Source organism: Engraulis encrasicolus, chromosome 3, assembly GCF_034702125.1.
Source record: "Engraulis encrasicolus isolate BLACKSEA-1 chromosome 3, IST_EnEncr_1.0, whole genome shotgun sequence".
Classification (NCBI taxonomy): domain Eukaryota; kingdom Metazoa; phylum Chordata; class Actinopteri; order Clupeiformes; family Engraulidae; genus Engraulis; species Engraulis encrasicolus.
This window is the reverse complement of record NC_085859.1, coordinates 28,831,128-28,849,152: the sequence shown is the minus strand read 5'-3', so window position 1 is coordinate 28,849,152 and position 18,025 is coordinate 28,831,128. Positions and strand designations below refer to the sequence as shown.

At 41.4% G+C, this 18,025-nt stretch overlaps 2 protein-coding genes across 3 annotated transcripts in view; one reads left to right on the top strand and one right to left on the bottom strand.

Annotated features, from left to right (window-relative positions):
• Positions 1 to 6,324: 6,324 nt before the first annotated feature.
• Positions 6,325 to 10,532, bottom strand: LOC134445329 (E3 ubiquitin-protein ligase TRIM39-like). 2 transcript variants are annotated; one of them, XM_063194414.1, is made up of 6 exons: positions 10,478 to 10,532; positions 9,970 to 10,029; positions 9,236 to 9,337; positions 8,327 to 8,870; positions 7,306 to 7,681; positions 6,325 to 7,073 (listed from the first exon to the last, which is right to left on the bottom strand). In XM_063194414.1, exons 2-6 carry the CDS (start codon positions 10,017 to 10,019, stop codon positions 6,475 to 6,477), a joined length of 1,671 nt encoding a protein of 556 aa, XP_063050484.1. In that variant the 5' UTR covers positions 10,020 to 10,029; positions 10,478 to 10,532; the 3' UTR covers positions 6,325 to 6,474. The 2 variants fall into 2 exon arrangements, with proteins under 2 accessions (XP_063050484.1, XP_063050485.1); XM_063194415.1 differs by lacking the exon at positions 9,970 to 10,029 and having other exon boundaries at positions 10,478 to 10,518.
• A 635-nt stretch (positions 10,533 to 11,167) lies between these two features.
• The window catches only part of fxn (frataxin), an 8,988-nt gene continuing 2,130 nt past the window's right edge, over positions 11,168 to 18,025 (top strand). Inside the window, exons 1-4 of the mRNA XM_063195153.1 lie at positions 11,168 to 11,382; positions 11,755 to 11,859; positions 11,989 to 12,077; positions 12,359 to 12,479. Coding sequence (XP_063051223.1) covers positions 11,278 to 11,382; positions 11,755 to 11,859; positions 11,989 to 12,077; positions 12,359 to 12,479 — 420 coding nt within the window. The 5' untranslated portion in view covers positions 11,168 to 11,277. The remainder of the gene's footprint in view (positions 11,383 to 11,754; positions 11,860 to 11,988; positions 12,078 to 12,358; positions 12,480 to 18,025) is intronic.

The following is an 18,025-nucleotide window of genomic DNA, read 5'->3' as shown; positions in this document are numbered from 1 at the left end:
AGTGGTTAGAGAGTTGGTCTTTCAATCTAGGGGTTGCTGGTTCGAATACCCCCTGACCTCTCCCCACATCCATGGCTGAAGTGCCTTTGAGCAAGGCACCTAACCCAACATTGCTCCAGGGACTGTAACCAATACCCTGACAAATAATAACTGTAAGTCGCTTTGAATAAATGAAAGCGTCAGCTTAGTGCAATGTAATGTAATGTAATAATGTAATGTAAAAGTCAAATCAGCTTTTATTGTCAGTCTCTTCATATGCACAGACATACAAGGAAAATGAAATTACGTTTTCTCTCTATACCATGCCAGGACAAAGACATATACAAGACTGACATACAGACTGACATAAAGTGCAAGACAGGACAGGTAACAGTGATGTAACAATAAGTGGTCAATAATAAATGCAGCACAAATGAACATTTAACGTTTTACATTCAACATTTAACATTCAACATGTAAACAGAAGATACGATAAATATAGAATGTAGACATTACAATAATAGAAATAATAACAGTGACAGTAGCAATAGTAACAGTATAATAACAATCGTTATACAAGTAGTAGATTGAGGTATCAGCATTGTAGCAACATGTTGTATTGTCTTATGTTCCAGGACTGAGGTAGTGCAGGTAAGGTGCAGTCCCTGGTACAGTGTGTGTGTGTGTGTGTGTGTTCTTGTGGAGTTGTGCAGGTCCAGTCCAATAGTGGAATACAAAAAGTCAAAGCTGTGCTGTACTACACACCGTGTATAACAGATTTGTACTAATTTTCTCAAAGTCCAATTTATCCATCTGGGTTGAGTGAGGGTACGAGGTGTATGCGGATGCCCTCCACTAGTCGGCGCACTCTGGGGTTGCAATACTTGTACTCCTTACACAGGTACTGCATCAACAGCAGCAGCAGCTCCCGTCCCAGGGCCTCGCTACCATGGAGACCTGCCGTGTAGCGGACCTCTGGCTCACCTGCGAGGGTTAAGACCAGTGGTTAGGAACCTTTTTTCATTTGAAGGGCCAGTTCAAATTTGATCAAGTCCTCCAAGGGCCGTACTATGAACATATACGAGAATTCCCCCCTGCATTTCAGGCCTATGTTGAAGGCAGCCACCTTTACAACAAGCCCTACCTTCACCAGGTCCTGTGAAAATATCACTTAATTGTATTGTAAATTTAAGATGGCTTTACAAAACATGTCATATTTCATGTGAAACTGCTGATTATACCGGGAGCCAGATAAAACGACCTCACGGGCCGTAAACGGCCCTCAGCACATAGGATCCCCACCCATGGATAAGACACACAGCATCTGTTAGCGATGTTCATTATTAGTGCCCGGGTGCAAATAGCAACAAAGACTATTTGCACCTGCACCTGGGTGCAAATAGTGATACTCACTATTTACACTCGGGTGCAAATAGAAATAATGACTATTTACACCCGGGTGCAAGTAGCAACAATGACTATTTACATCCCAGTGCAAATAGCGATACTATTTACAAACCCCAACTCCGGTGAAGTTGGGACGTTTGGTAAACAGTGAATAAAATCAAAATGCTATCATTTTCAAAACATTCAACCTATTCATTAGATGGGGAATAGTGAAAAGACAACATATTAAGTGTTAAAACCGAGAAAAAATATTGTTTTGGGGGACATATGTACTCATTTCTAATTTGATAAATGCAACACGTCTCAAATAAGTTGGGACGGGGATCAGTGAAATTTAGTAAACATCCAAATAAGATAAAACAGCAAAGAAGAACATTTCAAAATGAATTGTACTGACGGACAATATAGGTGTCCAGGTATAAGATCATCACAGAGAGGCTGAGTCACTCAGAATTAAAGATGCAAAGGGAATAATTACCATAGTTATTACATACATTTTTGAATTCCCTTTGATTTACCACGATTGAGTGTATATAAGACATATTTTTGTCATTAAAATCATTGTATAGGTTCATGACATCATGAAATATATATTGGCTGTAGTCTCACTCTAGTACTCCAGGAATTAGAGCTATTGAAAATTGACCATATTAAGAATGCTTAATGCGTGCAAATGATACAGAGGTGTAACATTCTCCTAAGCACTTGAGCTCACTTGAAATAGACCCAGAAGACATGGGAAACTGTCCTTTGCTTACAGAAGTCAGCAGAAGTTGTAGAAGTCCATTCTTTTTGACAATAATAGAGCATTGCACATCCTGTGCTACAGTGAAAATGGACCATCCAACTTGTGTTAGTGCTAGCTTCAAAAGTCAGCCTCTATGATGGCATGCGGGTGCAGTAGTGCATTGGTTAAGATGTTCTCACCCATCTGTAGAGTTAAATACAGTGCTGAATGGTATAAATGGGTTTTAAACAGCACGAAAAGTGACTCATGCATTATATTTTGAAGGGAGATCTTCGATTACTGCCACATAGTAAGGTCAAATTGCATTCTCTACTATGTTTTAACAGTTTGGCTCCATCATAGGACTAGCAGGTGATAAAATGGTGGGCTTTTGGTCAAGACCTGTCACACTGTAAGCACTATAGAAAGGAAAACATTGCAAAACATGACAAGGAATACACCCACCATTTAAGCTGGTGAAATCATGTCCAAGATAGGAATTAACACTGTTTTTTTTTATATAAAATCATCTCATCGGTTAATGTATTTAACTGTTAAGTGTTGTCTTTTGTTTTGTTTTTAGTCTTCCTCGACATTTGCTGCCATTTATTGTCCCCGTCCCAACTCTTTTGAGACGTGTTGGATTTATCAAATTAGAAATGAGTACATATGTCCCCCAAAATAATGTTTTTCTTGGTTTTAACACTTAATATGTTGTCTTTTCACTACTCTCCATCTAATCAATAGATTGAATGTTTTGAAAATGATAGCATTTTGATTTTATTCACTGTTTACCAAACGTCCCAACTTCATCTGAGTTGGGGTTTGTACACTCAAGTGCAATTAACAACAAAGACTATTTACACCCGGGTGCAAATAGCAATATTCACTATTTACACCCGGATGCAAATAGCAATATTCACTATTTACACCCGGATGCAAATAGCATCTGCCTTCATGATATCATCATCGCAGTCTATATACACTGCCCTATATAATCAGTGTCCTCTTGCAGGAAAGCAAATGGATGGCACTGGCAACTGCATAGGGCTCTACTGGGATTTGAACTCGGGAACTCTCACACCCAAAGGGAGAATCATACCCCTAGATCAACGAGCCACAAAAGCTGCCGCTCCTTTGTTTTTTTCCGCATGAAACATAAAGTGGTGATCAAATCCTTGCAGTCATCGAATGGAAATCATAACAGCACCTTATCACCGTGGCCCACTTTGTGTCAACAGAGAGAGTTGGAGCATCACTGCCAAGGAGATGAGGGCTCATCCAGCAGTTGAACACGGGACCTCTTGCCCCCTCAGTCAGAATCATATCCCTAGACAGACGAGCCACCCAGTGCTTCCTCTTTACTGCAGAATGCCACTTTCCATCATGACTTCAAAATTCAAAAGAGGACAAATAGTAGGGGCTCTAAGCCGAGAAATCGTTACGCGCTGGATAGAAGCATATAATTCGGTACACGTGTTCCTTGACTGATTTGAAGACATCCTAGAAGGGGTGCCCCTTGAAAAAAAATGTCTACCATGTCATATACAATATGTCATGTTGGTAACGCATTACATTGTTATTACATGATATTATACTTAGCTGACAATGTTAATATAGTCCTCAGAAGAGATGAAGCAAGGGTAGCCTGCTAGACCAGATTGATAAAACTACAAAATGTACATAGTGTGAAAGTATGGGTGAGTCTGTGCTTACGTGCTTGACAGCATGTAACATTGTGAACGATTTGAGAAGATTCTTGGTCTGAATTAAAATGAGCATTGCCAACACAAAAACTATGGTGAGAATAGACTGCTGCTAATGCTCGATTTGAATGGGATAGTGTCAGTGCAAGATGCCCTAGGTAGCAGGTTCTCCATCCTCTAATTTTTATAACAGATATACATATTTTATTTGTATGAGAGAGGGTAAAGGACAGGACCTTTCCATATGTATGAAGAACCCCATAAGATCACCTAATTCTATATTTTTACAAGTGCATATTGTGAGAGCATTTCAGTCATCTTTAGAATGGCATTACAGATTACTCAATATAGGCCTACATGTAGGCCACAGTATGGCTTCAGTTCAAATTAAATGGGAATGATTTCTTAGTGTATGTTGAGTAAGAAGACAGAGATTAAAAAAAAAAAATGTTTATTTGCAGACAAGTCCTCACTTAGTTGCAAAAGTTGTATTAGTTAGCTCAGTAGTCATTGAGTACTTAAACTGCTATCAAAACTGACAGCTGATGGACAACATGTACTGTAGGTCTTTTGCCACCCTTACCCATAGGAGAAATATCTATATAGAACAACACTTCTCATATGGTATATACTATGAAAGTAAATCATTACCTGGACTCATTTTCTTTATACGCAAAGCACATAAATAGTCTGCGCGGAAGAATAGTCGATCATACCCCGCCTCCCCAAACAAAATGCCACAAGACTTTTTTTAACCTTCAAGATTTTGAGTGGTAACAGTAACATAACTCATTCCCACTACACCTTTTTGCATAATATTGTACATGTCCTCAGAATGCTCTACATCAGTGGTTCTCAAACCTTTTGTGTGAAGTACCCCCTGAGAAAATATTGAGCTCTCCGAGTACCACCTTGACAACCAACATTAGAATATCGCAGTAAAGGCCTTCCATATTCACTTTTGCCAGTCAGTACAGGAGAGGTTGCAGTACAGTACAGTAGCATACAGTACGGTGCAGTATAGTACAGTACAGTACAGTACAGTACAGTAGCATACAGTACGGTGCAGTACAGTACAGTAGCATACAGTACGGTGCAGTACAGTACAGTACAGTACAGTAGCATAAAGTACGGTGGAGTCTAGTTAAGTACAGTACAGTAGCATACAGTACAGTGCAGTCTAGTACAGTACAGTACAGTACAGTAGCATACTGCACGGTGCAGTAGAGTACAGTACGGTATATCACATTACAGTACAGTACAGTACAGTACAGTACAGTACAGTACAGTATAGTAGAGTACAGTACAGTGCAATACAGTAGAGTACAGTATAGTCTTATAGACGTTAGCCCTCCAAAGCCAATAGGATTTCCACATGCTGTTGTTTTAAGTTTTTGAAAGACTATTTTAGTAGCCTATGTGAGAGAGGGAAGGCAGGCAGACATGTTTTAAACAAAGGACCACACCCACAAATAAAAAATAACGATCAAACAATAAATTAAGTGGTTAGGTAGCCAACATGTCATCTAGATTAAAGCCAAAAGTAGATGGAAAAACAGACATGTTACCATTTTGCTCTTTTAAAACAAAGTATCTGTCAATATACTGTATGTATAATGTATTGCATATTGATTATTCATAATTTCCTAAGCATAAATGCCCTTATCACTCCATTGTACACTTAGGACTGTGATATACATATCTGAACATTAATCAGCATACATTTGTCATTTGACAGCTGTCACTGACACTTGATATGTACATGTATTATTGACTTGATTGATATGAATATATTTCAGTTGGACTCCTAGGGTTAAATCATTGAGGGGGTCCTAAGGAAGTAGTAGTAGTTTGTGTGTGTGCGCGCGCATGTGAAAGTGGGATTAAAATTATTGTTTGCCATCTTTATCTGAAGAGCAGACTGAGTGTCTGAACCTGCTAATGCTAGCATGCTAACATTGGGACAGTTATGTGTGGCCCAGTTCAAGGGTTTATCTCTTCTCCCCTAAATTTTCTAACCACAATTTTCTTTTTGGATGTTATAGATATGACCCACTGCAAATTTTTAAAACTCTTAATGAATGTTGGTTCAATAGCTAAATGCCCAGAAATGAGCTCTCAATTGTAGAGTGATCTCATTCTGACCATGGTTTTTATGATTTTCCTGTTTTTGAATCTAAATAAGACATATATAACATTGTTTTTATGGTAAGTTTTGCACATATTTTCAAAGTTCAGTTTGTATACATCACACACAAATAGGTGTATTGGCCCATAACACCAGTATGTCCAGGCAGTACAGCATTTTACTACTATTGGCTGGTTTTGGGCAGCCATCTTGGATTTACCCCATAAAAATGACCTTAATGACATTGAAATTTGGGGCACCCCTTCTGAACTGATGGAGAACACCCTAAGGAAGGTCTACACCGATTTTGGTGCTTCTATCCAGCGCGTAACGATTAGGCCCTTTTTGGACGCTAAGAGACCCAGCTAAAACATGTGTGATCTCTGAAACCACATTTTATTGAAAATCTATTTAGTTAACAGTCAGATAGCATCTTGCAGAATGAGAAGAGTGTATTCAGACAAGATTGTTAAACAAAGTTGAAGATGACTTCGAGACAGGAAAAAGCAGTTTAGCATTACTAGAGACTACTCGTCATAATCTGGACTTGTGACTGCCTCTGTCAATACTGTTATTTGATCTGACACAAACACAGGACAGTGTGGCATAGGCTGCTTCCTTATTTTAATCTCTTGCTCTTCATCGTGTGTGGAGAAGAAAGGATAGATTTCCTCTCCATCACCAAATTCCATGTTTGTAAACGTATAAATGTGAGCCTTGGACTGTGCATTGTAAAAAGACACCCATCTCTCATCGACATCCAGACAAACACCCAGTTCCCTGGGCACCGAGCTCTCGGGCAGACACTTCAGAGGAGGAGTCGTCAAAGCTGAAAACTGCATACTGCGACTCAGGCACCAGTAGCCATGACTGGGGTAGAAGGTGACGTTGCCAGTTCTCTGCGCGGAGGCTCTGGCAACCCCAATGATCCATCGGTTGTTCACCCCAACCTGCCAGAAGCGGCGCCCCGAGGAGAAGCCCCTCATGCCCAGCACAAACGGCCGCCCGTCCAATCCCTGCTGTCGGTTCCAGGAGGTCCTGGGACACCGCGCCAGCTTCACACTTCTTTTGTCCTCCGACAACATAAGTCGTCTATGGGCTGTGGCCAAGTCCAGAACAACCCTAGCTGGGGATGAATAAGCGCAGATAAACAAAATCAGTCAAGATTTTTTTTTTAAAATAACAATCTCTGGAATATGGTCCAACTTTCTGGTATAAGCAAGCACTGAATTTAAACTGAAAAAGCTTCTCATACAACAGTCAAGTGAAGTGTAATTAAAATAATATCTAAATGAATTAAACATTTTAAATTCAAACGATGAGTCATTTTTCTTATGAATGGGTCTTTCCCAGCTCACCTGGTAGGGGATGTCTTTTGCAATGATTGGCTACTGGTACTATGGGGTGGTGGTCACTGCTTGGCTGATGAGAAGACTTATTCAGCTTGGCCAATTTCTTCATTAGACTCTTGTTATGACGCTTTAGCTTAGCATTGCACGTCTCAAGACCAGATATGCTCTGGGCAATTTGCTGTATTTCCTCTTTGTGCCTCTTATCCCGTTTCACCTCTCTGCTCTTCTGGTGGACTTCAACTTTCCTGTGCTGCAGGATGACCTCTTGCTGTAGTTTATTCTTCATTCTCAGCTCACGGTTCTCCATTTCTGCGTCCACAGTAGGCGTTTGTCTGCCCCTTACCATGGGGGCACCTGGCCTGGGGCAATTTGATGTCTTGGTCTGAAATAAAGATTCATTAAAAAAATATTACCATTATTATTATAAGTAGTAGTAGTTGTTGTTGTAGTTGCAGCAGCAGCAGCAGTAGTTTATAGCCTACAGGAGTCAGGCTATTTTCATTTATTTATTTATTTTTTAGTATTTAAGACTTGGCGACAGGACAGTTTGAGAGAGGGAGAGAGAGAGGAAACATTTTTGAAGAGAAAGACGGGGAAGGATCGGCAAAGGCCCCAAGCCGGATTCGAACCGGGGTCGGCTGCACAGTAGACGAGTGCCCTACCGTTAAGCCACAGTAGGGCCCTATTTTCATTTATTGATTTTTATTTGGCCTTTATTTTACTAAGAAGGTCCTGTTGAAATATAAAGATCTACAAGGAGTCCGGGCCAGGACAACATTCAGCACAGACAACAGAGGAGACACACACACACACACACACACACACACACACACACACACACACACACACACACACACACACACACACACACACACACACACACACACACACACACACACACACACACACACACACACACACACACACACAGCAGTGTACAAGTGTACAAAGTACAACCAGTGGTCAAGTGAAATGTGTAGATCTGTATACAAGGTGCAAGAATAAAGTGCCAGTGGCATGGTGAAACCTGCTTAGGTATGTCAACCAGGACGTCGTGATGTCTGTGCTCCAGCACTGCACACAGGCTGCAGACGGAGACGCCGTCTGTCCTGCAGAACATCTCCAGTGCCCTGCTGTGCCTCAGGCAGATCACCTGCTCCAGGTGTAACGGCACTGCCTCCACCAGCCTGTGTGTCTGCAGCACCGGAACAGTGTAGTGCTGCCGGACATGTGTCTCACAGTACGAAGCCATGCATGTCACGCAGAACTTGACAGCACTGCCCTTTTGGGTCAAGCAGAAATCACAGGGGGTCGGCCCATTGGCTGAACTAGCGCAAACTCGTTGAGATTGTTGTGGGATCGGTGCTTTTGAGTTTAGGTCAGGGCGTGTCCTGAATCGTTTCCTGCACGTTGGACAAGTGTAGTATCCTGCTTGATTAGGCTGAGCCCAGAAGGATGTGATGCACTGCCTGCAGTAAGTGTGTCCACAGGGGATGGATGCCGGGTCTTTCAGCACTCCTGCGCAGACGGGGCATCTGAGGACATCCTGTTGGGTGTTCAATGGTGATGTGCTGAAAAAAGGTTGATAGAAATGTGTTGGTCAGGGTCGCCGGCAGGCCTTCACTATTTGCAGAAAATACTGAACTGCATCATAACAGCATTGCTATGATATTACTGAGAGCCTTAAGTAACAGATTAAGACAACCAGTACAATTTTGGTAATGGTAAGGTTGTAAAATAGGCTCTGTGCTAAGGTCAAGTCATTCATTCATTCATTCATTCATTCATTCATTCATTCATTCATTCATTCATTCATTCATTCATTCACTATCGAGTTTCTGTTAAATCTCCACATCCTTCTGGCCATTGCCACCTGACATATACTGTATAACCATGAACATGATATGTGTATATACAGTTTTTAGATAGAGTTTACCTTTTTGCTGGAGGTAATGGAGAATGTGGTGCAAATTTGATTGATTTATCCATTGACCATGTATTCTGTGCAGCACATGGGGACACATGCTTAACCTTCAACCTATGGCAGGGCAAAGTGCAAGTAATCAATGATTATGCAATATCTAACATCATGATTTTAAAATCTGTAATATTTTGGATGCCTATCAAAATACAAATAACATTTCATATGCATGCACATAATGTACATACACACATGACATAAATATGTGTTATCAAATCTAAGTATTGTTTTCACTGAAACATAGCTTAGTTATAACCCCCTTACATCAAGGAGGCCGATATCTGCAAAGTGAGGTATTGTGTGTGTGTGTGTGTGTGTGTGTGTGTGTGTGTGTGTGTGTGTGTGTGTGTGTGTGTGTGTGTGTGTGTGTGTGTGTGTGTGTGTGTGTGTGTGTGTGTGTGTGTGTGTGTATTTGCCCTCTGATTTCTTTTTTTCCTTGTTTACAAGAGTGCACTTCGATCATGGACATGGTCTATAAACATTTTGGCCACATCATTTTAAGATTCAATCAAAAAACTTATACATGATTCACATTTCACAATGGGTAATGTCAACAGGCTAACTAGCCTGAGTGCGTGATCACAGGTTTACGTTCTGACATATCTGGACCGGTTTATCTGGCTACTACACACAGTGGCGTAGTGACAAATGAACGTTTGCACTAGGTTTATGAAACCACACCAGCTTACTTTTTCTTGATGGGTGCTGGTGTGCCCTTGGGCTCCCATGAGTCACTCATGTTGTGGTGGCTACAACAGAACAATAATAAAATGTGTTACCAAAAATACCCTTTATTGTAAATTTGCACATCTGCATCCTCAAAATATAGCCGCAAACATTATGTGAGTATACAGTAGGCATACTACGATAGGCTTGTTGATATGAAAGATACAGTAAATATAACTATATAGCCATAAAGCAAACACACCGTTCATCTATTCCTTCTCAAGAAACTGATTGGTGTGCTAGAGATATTGGCAAGAAGCTTTGAGCTATATATTTTTAAATGAGTCAGACTTCTACTTAAGTATCCAGTGTCGATTAGGTTTTCAGGTACAGTAGGCCTACATCTGAGTAGGCCTGCATTTCACATTCATTTACAGTGTGGTGTTAAATCTTAGAGGACATAAAAGGAAACAAGATAAGCTATTTTTATCAGTATCAGATAGATTTGTAGGCTATTTAAACTGTACTCACATGTGTAGGCCTACAGCACAATGTGCAACTCCTTACTGAAGATGCTGCTACTGTGTGTGACTCACTGTTTCGTCTGAGAGTGCCAGCCTTTTTATAGGCACATGTTGCCCAAAATATCACGTGACTTATAGAGAAATGAAACTCAGAATGGATCATGAGAAATAGCAGGGAAGACCAAACAATTTATTAATTCTAAGAGGCCTACTCAAAAATGAGATGTTTGTTTGTTTATTTATGTATGTATGTATTTATTTATTTATTTATTTACTCATTCATTCATTGTTGCCTTAATTTGTGATCTGAAATAAGACAAATTCTTTAGTTCAATAAAGATAAACTCTAAACTGTAAAGCCGAAATTATTCATTCATACAGAGTATTTGATTAGGCCTTTATATAATTTCATTATGAAAGGAATAGCCTAAAAAATAAATTCAAACATCAAGAGCCTGAGATTCAGAGACGCTGAGAAGCTGTCACTCAGGAGTGAACCAGGTGAAGTTAAGAGGTAAATCGTGTAATAGAAGAGCCTGGAGTCCTAATTGTCTTAAAAAATGAGAACTCTAGACTCTTCTATTAGATGATTTACCCTTATGACTGTAGAGTTGGTTGGGGTTGAAGGGAGGTCTCGCGGTGCTGCTCGAGACCATGCGTGATTTCTGAACAGACATGTTAATAAATGTGCCGATGGAGTCGATATTGTTTTGCTTTGGATTATGGAAGTGCTCCTGAGTACAGTTGGATTGGTTGGACTGCAGCAGTAGTTGACATTACACGGCGTGGAAATCCTCTGGTGCAAACATGATACGTTTGACCAGGGAATGTCAACAAAGTATTTGTAAGTGTTTATTAGTTTCTTTTGCGAAACCACCGTTACGTCAAGGAGGCCGATGTCTACAAAGTGAGGTAGGCTATGTGTCATTTAACAGCGTTACTGTCTCGAAGCCCATTGCTACTGATAACGTTGACATGTCGCGTAAGCTAAGTTATGGAACAATTTAATGTGCATCCCATCAACAATGGTACAACTAGACCTCTAGGGCGAATACAAAGTTTCATGGTATGGAGCAATGAAAAAGATTGCTTTGCGTTACGCACCGTAGCCAAAAATGTCCTCTTTCACTATTTGTTCACACAGCCCACCCTGTTAGCATGCTCTACTCAAAGTGTGAACAGAGCACCTCATTAACTTGTGATGGACAGGGTTAGTAGTATGAGTTCATCAAATGTTTGCTAGCAGACTATATTTCATAATCATATTTTCACAATTTGTCACAGAATCGGGGAGCTTCTCCTGTGACAAGCTGCACAGCCTACACTTCGCCATCCCACCATACCACTGTTCTATCTTCGCTGTTGACGAAAAGATGGGTTGACTCGAAGGTAAAGGCGACAGAATTGTTTGTGTACATTTTGAATATTTGCATCGTTCACCGTTAATGCATCATGATTGAGGGATTCTCGTGTTGAATGGATGACTTGTGAAAATGTGTGTCTTATGTGCCCTCATAGGGGTCACAGACTGAAAAAGTTGACAGAGCACAGACAAGGTGCTTTCATGTCACAGCCAACAACACGGTGGATAATACACAACAGTCAAGGTAAATATCAATTCAATTTGCCATTGAATGTCACAACAGCTTTATCAATAGGGCAAGACTGCACTCTCACACACTCACTCACACACACACACACACACACACACACACACACACACACACACACACACACACACACACACACACACACACACACACACACACACACACACACACACACACACACACTACACAGCTCAATGCAAGAATGCAGTAGCTAGATCACATGGATGTGGAAGCTTTAGGTTGTAGAAGTGGCTGATTAAAATTGTTTGTTTCAACAGAGAAATTACAGAAGCCGTGTATGAAAAACTAGCAGATGAAACTTTGGATGCCCTAGCAGAATACTTTGAGGATCTTGCTGATGAGGGCTGCACTGGAGATGAGTATGACGTTGTCTTTTCGGTAAGCATCAGACTTGTTTTACCTGGCCTTGTGGTGGGAGTCATTTGTTTTTTGTGGTGAGCATTGAACATGGCTTCCAATTTGTTATTGTGATCACACAACACTCCATGGTTCACTGGACACTCAAGAAAATTCAGTTTAGGGGCCTATGATTTAAACCCATCACAGATGTGATGTGAAGAGTACTGCAGACCATGCAGACCAACAGGTGACCCCAAGGTGTAGTGTTTGAGTGGACCAGTCTCTGAATTTCTATGACAAAAAGTTTGCATAATCCTTTAAGATAGTGATGGGTATATGACGTTTTGCTGACACTGAACCATTTAGGCACTCTGTTTCAAAAATTGGGTTAGTACTTGAAGTTTCAGTAACAGGGCCCCCTCCTGGTGAAAAGCCATGTTTGCAATTAAATTGGGCCCTATTCGTCAAAATGAAAATCCCCTCTATATTGACCCAGTCGGCTGCTTTGGCCTGCATACCCAAAATGAGCGGGCGGAGTGCTCGTAGGGGAAAACAAGCAGCCTCAAATGAATGGCAGTGAATGAGAAGACAGCGTACTGAAGGGTACAACTCTGCTGTTTTGGACTTGTAATCATCTGGAGAACCTTCATTCAAAGTTCACTGTCGGTCTCGTGAATCCAGGGAATCGACTATAAAGTGGCAGAACCATATACGGCAAATGACCACAAGCAGTTGAAGAATCCACACAACACACAACTTTTACCATCAGGATATTTTAATTGAACATTATAAGATATCTAGAATTGCCAAGTATTTATTTCCAAATGCATTTTGTAATTTCAAGCAAAAACACTTAAAAGGGCATGTCCAGGAATATTGGCACTCTAATTGCACTCTATTAGACAGCAATGACAGCCTCCGAAGGTTTTGGTTTTCATCAATGACTGTGTTCTTTCATTTTACAACCAATCCACTGTGCATTTGGATGAGTTCTTTGGGTTTTTGTCTTGCTGGAGTGCACATGATGTTCAACTCAAACCAAGTGTTCTTGCCATGGTTACACATTTTCCTGTAAATGATGATACCTGTCATGTCATGATGCCTGTCATGATACCTGTGATACGGTCAAAGCCTCCAATACCTGATGCAACAATGGGGTGACATAATATTATGGATCGGACACCATGCTTGATTTTTGGTAGGCTGTCCTTTCCCTTAAAGACTTTCTTGCAGAGTATGCAAACATGCTGTTTGTGTGAGTCACTGAAAAACTGTGCTATTGCTTCATCTGACCTTAAAACATTCTTAAAAGGGCTGTGCTAGGCCTATATTTTCTTATACAGCCGTCAGGTGTTCCCTGTTATGACTTTTATTAAGCAATGTGGTCTGCCTTGGTCTACAACCAAAAGGCACTACTTTGTGTAGTGTTTACCACGGGGTGCTTGTTGAAAATAAACAACCCAAAACAGTTCAAGGTTGACCGTCAGGTCTGTAGATGTTAGTCCCTGTGTTTTTTCATTATTTGCACCGACTTTCAAAGACTTTTATCATAATATCTTCCCCAACCCCCCACATCCAAGGATGTTCTTTACAGCTCCATGTTTGGCAGATTTCTGAATAACACAACACAGTGTTGAAAATGGTATACCAAGGTCTTTTGAGATGACCTTTTATTATTTGGAGGTCTTGATTTTGCAAATAATTGCATTTGTGGTGTCCTCAGGCAGCTCCTCTGTCTTCACATTGGTGAAAGACACACAAGATGTAACAGGTGGCTATTTAAACACAATTATCATAATTCCTTGCCTGGCTCTTGCCCGACCTGTAGTTCCGCACAACTTTAGCACACACGGAGGTCTGGTAGGAACCAGGCTCCATAATTCCTTGCTTAATTCATGTTCTATGGGCAAAAGCAATTAGTCAAATGTGGTTCCCATATGTTATTTACCATAATTGAGTCAAATTAGGTTTCCACAATGGTATCCAGTAAAGGGTGCCAATACCAGTGATCCCGGGAGCTTTACCATCTTCAATTTTTTCCCTCTCATAGTTTAGTATTTAATGCTGTTGATATTTTTAATATTTTGTATCAACCACAATCTATCTATAGACAAATCATGGTTGACCTTATTATTTGTTGTCTGGAGATATGTCCCATAATGTACTTAAACTTCAAGGGTGCCAATAGTAACTGGCGGCACTGTATATGGTTGGTTTCCTAAACCAGTGGTTCTAAACATTTTTTTCTTAAAGCCCCCCCTTACCTGTGCCTAAGACAAGCCGCCAAACTTCTACATGTGTTTACGCACTAAAAATGATTTAAGTGATTAATTACAGTGATTCTTGCTTTCTTGATTCTTGGTTGAGACAATACTTTAATGACTTAAATGGGGACCCAAACATGTCGTAATTTGGTTTTGATTTGGCCTAATTATCGTGTTCTGTCACAACCTCAACTTAAACAAAGTTCTGCGGACTCCCTGCAATCTTCACTGCACCCCAGGCTAAGAACCACTGCTCTGAACCATATGCCTATACCCTGATTCAAGGAGTGTAGCCTAATCAGTACCAGAGGGCAGTTGGTAAACGGTTAGGGCGTCAGACTTTTTGCCCAAAGGTTGCCGGTTCGACTCCCGTCCCGCCAGGTTGGTGGGGGGAGTAATTAACCAGTGCTCTCCCCAATCCTCCTCCATGACTGAGGTACCCTGAGCATGGTATCGTCCTGCCACACTGTTTCCTTGGGGCGTCACGGGTGAGGCATAAATGCAATTTTGTTGTGTGCAGTGTTCACTTGTGTGCTGTGGAGTGCTGTGTCACAATGACAATGGGAGATGGAGTTTCCTATTGGGGCGTTCACTTTCGGCTTTCATAATTGTACCCAAATAACTAAGTGGCTTTGGATAAAAGTGATTTGGTGCATTTGAATGTAATGTGGTCATTCATCCAGAAGAGGGGGCTATTGACTTAAATTATCATCTTTTCTTCGGACTCTAGCTGTAAAATAATACAGTCTGTTCTATCTACAGCACAGTGTACAGTCCACACGTTCAGAGCTCAACAACACTCATCAATGGACAATATTAGCAATATAGGAAGTAAAATTAATAACAAAACTAGGTAGAAAAACATGTAAATTGTACGCATGGTGCAAGTTGTGGAGAATAGAATGGCTAGAGCAGTGTTTCTCAAACTTTTTTGAGCAAACGCCCCCTGGACCTCATCCTAAGCCTTCCAACTTAACTTCATAATAAGCCTGCCAACGCCCCCCTTAGCATTAAAAAAAAAAATGAATGGACTATAGCCCCCAATGACAATTAAGCACCGCCACCTCTTATCTCAACTGTATCCTTCACAATGCCCCAATGCCCCCTGGGGGGCTGTACCACCCCAGTTGAGAAACACTGATCTAGAGTCATCCAGTTGTACATGTTTGAGACATTGTGTGTTTCTGGTCATTGTTGAAGTCTGGTCTCTGCAAAGTTAAGGTTGACTTTGTGGTGTACAGCTAAGCATTGGGCAGAGGATGTTGCACACGTCTGCATGCCTGCGTACACAATGTGCTCTCATTTTCATTTACTAATTTCCATGTCCTACGATCTCCACTCTATGCTGCCCACAGGCACGTCCCTGTTCTCATTGTGCTATTGATTTTTGCCCCACTTCGGCACACACATTTAGGCCCCCTCAATAAGTGCCACTGAAAGATCCGGTCAAACAAAACCAATGCATAATACTGTATGTCAGCTGTGGAATGTATGAAGAAGAAAGAAAGAAAAATGCCCATTGTGCATCCCAGATGTATAATATATCCATCTTTTCATGACTCAATGACCACTTACAGTAAAAATCAAAGCAAAACAAATGTACAGATGTCACTTCCCCTTACATTAGGAAACCTCGTCCTTGAATTGACTCTTCTTGTAACTGGGCTCTATTGTAATGCTATTACTGCTGATGTGGTATCCAGTAGATGCATATGTACAGCGGTGGAAGGACCCCAGTCAATAGCTTATAGCCATGTGCTGCTCATCCTGGTTTAGTCTAGTCACTTTTATTGTCAGATTCTTCAGGTGCACTGAACATAAAAAAAGGATTTGGAATTACATCTTCCATAAGTTGGCCGAGACGAGACGGACATCAAAGTGCAAGACAGAATATACTTTGTTTTTGTACATTTACGTATACATACTGTGTAGGCTTGTGTAGGCTAGTGTACCAAGTGTAAAAATAAAATTAACAAGTAATAAAATATTAAATAACACATTGTTATCTAGCCCCTAGAATAAATGTGCAATACTTTTGGTCCAAGCTACCAAAGCAATACAAAGTGTGTAGTTGTACACGGCACAGTCAAGTAGGAGTGGTTTAGCAACCCTGTTGTTGTCATGGGGAAACGAGCATCATCCATCGCTCCAGAGTCCAGATCCCTGGCTGGATGCTTCTCTCCATCATCTTAATGGTCTTGCCAACGCATCCGTTATTAGTTCGTCTCGGCCCGTGGGCCTGGAGCACTTGCGAGCAGGGCCGCGCACAGCTTTGTCCAGACTCGGGACAAAGTCATCTGAAAGGGACCCCCCCACCCCCACCCAATACATGCAATGTAAGGAGAACTCAATTCTGGGCCCCATCTCTCCTCTCCTCTCCTCTCCTCTCTGGGCCTGGGACAACCGACCCCTTTGTCCTCTCCTCTCGGCTTCCCTGCTTACGAGCGTTTGTGTGTCCCACCCCCAGTGTAGTGCCCTCACCTCAGATTTAGATGGCCGTTTAAAAGCAAGGCAAGTGGGCTCCTTTTGACACCTGCTGGAAGAGTTTTCCCTCCTCGTAATGTACACTGGCGTGACTTAGGACACTGTCACACGGGGACATGATTACAGGATGTTCTCGAAAGGCGTAAAGTGTGTGTGTGTGTGTGTGCGCGTGTGTGTGCGTGTGTGTGTGTGCGTGTGTGTGCGTTAGGGGTGGGTATTGGCAAAGGGTTCACGATTCGATGCGCATCACGATACACATGCCACGATGCGATTCTATCACGATGCATTGCGATTCATGTACTACTGTGATGCATTGCGATATTTACTTCAGTAAATGTGTAAAATACAGCTTATTTGTCAGTTGCTGTGTAGCTTTCTTAAGTCAGTTCATTCTATTTAAGCATTCTATCATCTGGGAGAGAGCTTACATCACAACAGAAATATTACCTATTCTCTACTGAACAAAATAACCCGTGGCAAATCGAATTTTATTGTTGTCAAATGATCAATTGTCATGAATCCATGCAGTATATTGAGAAAATAAGTATCACGATACCTTGTAATGAATTGATGCATTGTATCGTGAGAGTAAGTACCGCGATGCATCGATATGACGATTATTTTGCACACCCCTAGTGTGCGTGTGTGTGCACGGGCGTGTGTGTGCACGGGCGTGTGTGTGCACCTGTTTGTATGTGTAGTGGGGGGAGGGCGCCCCCACCCTAATGCTCCAACCCCTACTACTACATCCCAGAGCAGTCAAGGTTAGAGCAGGAGACTGACAGTTTCAGCTGGGAAGATGGATGGGCCATGGGAGGGAGGTGGTCCGCTGTGCCT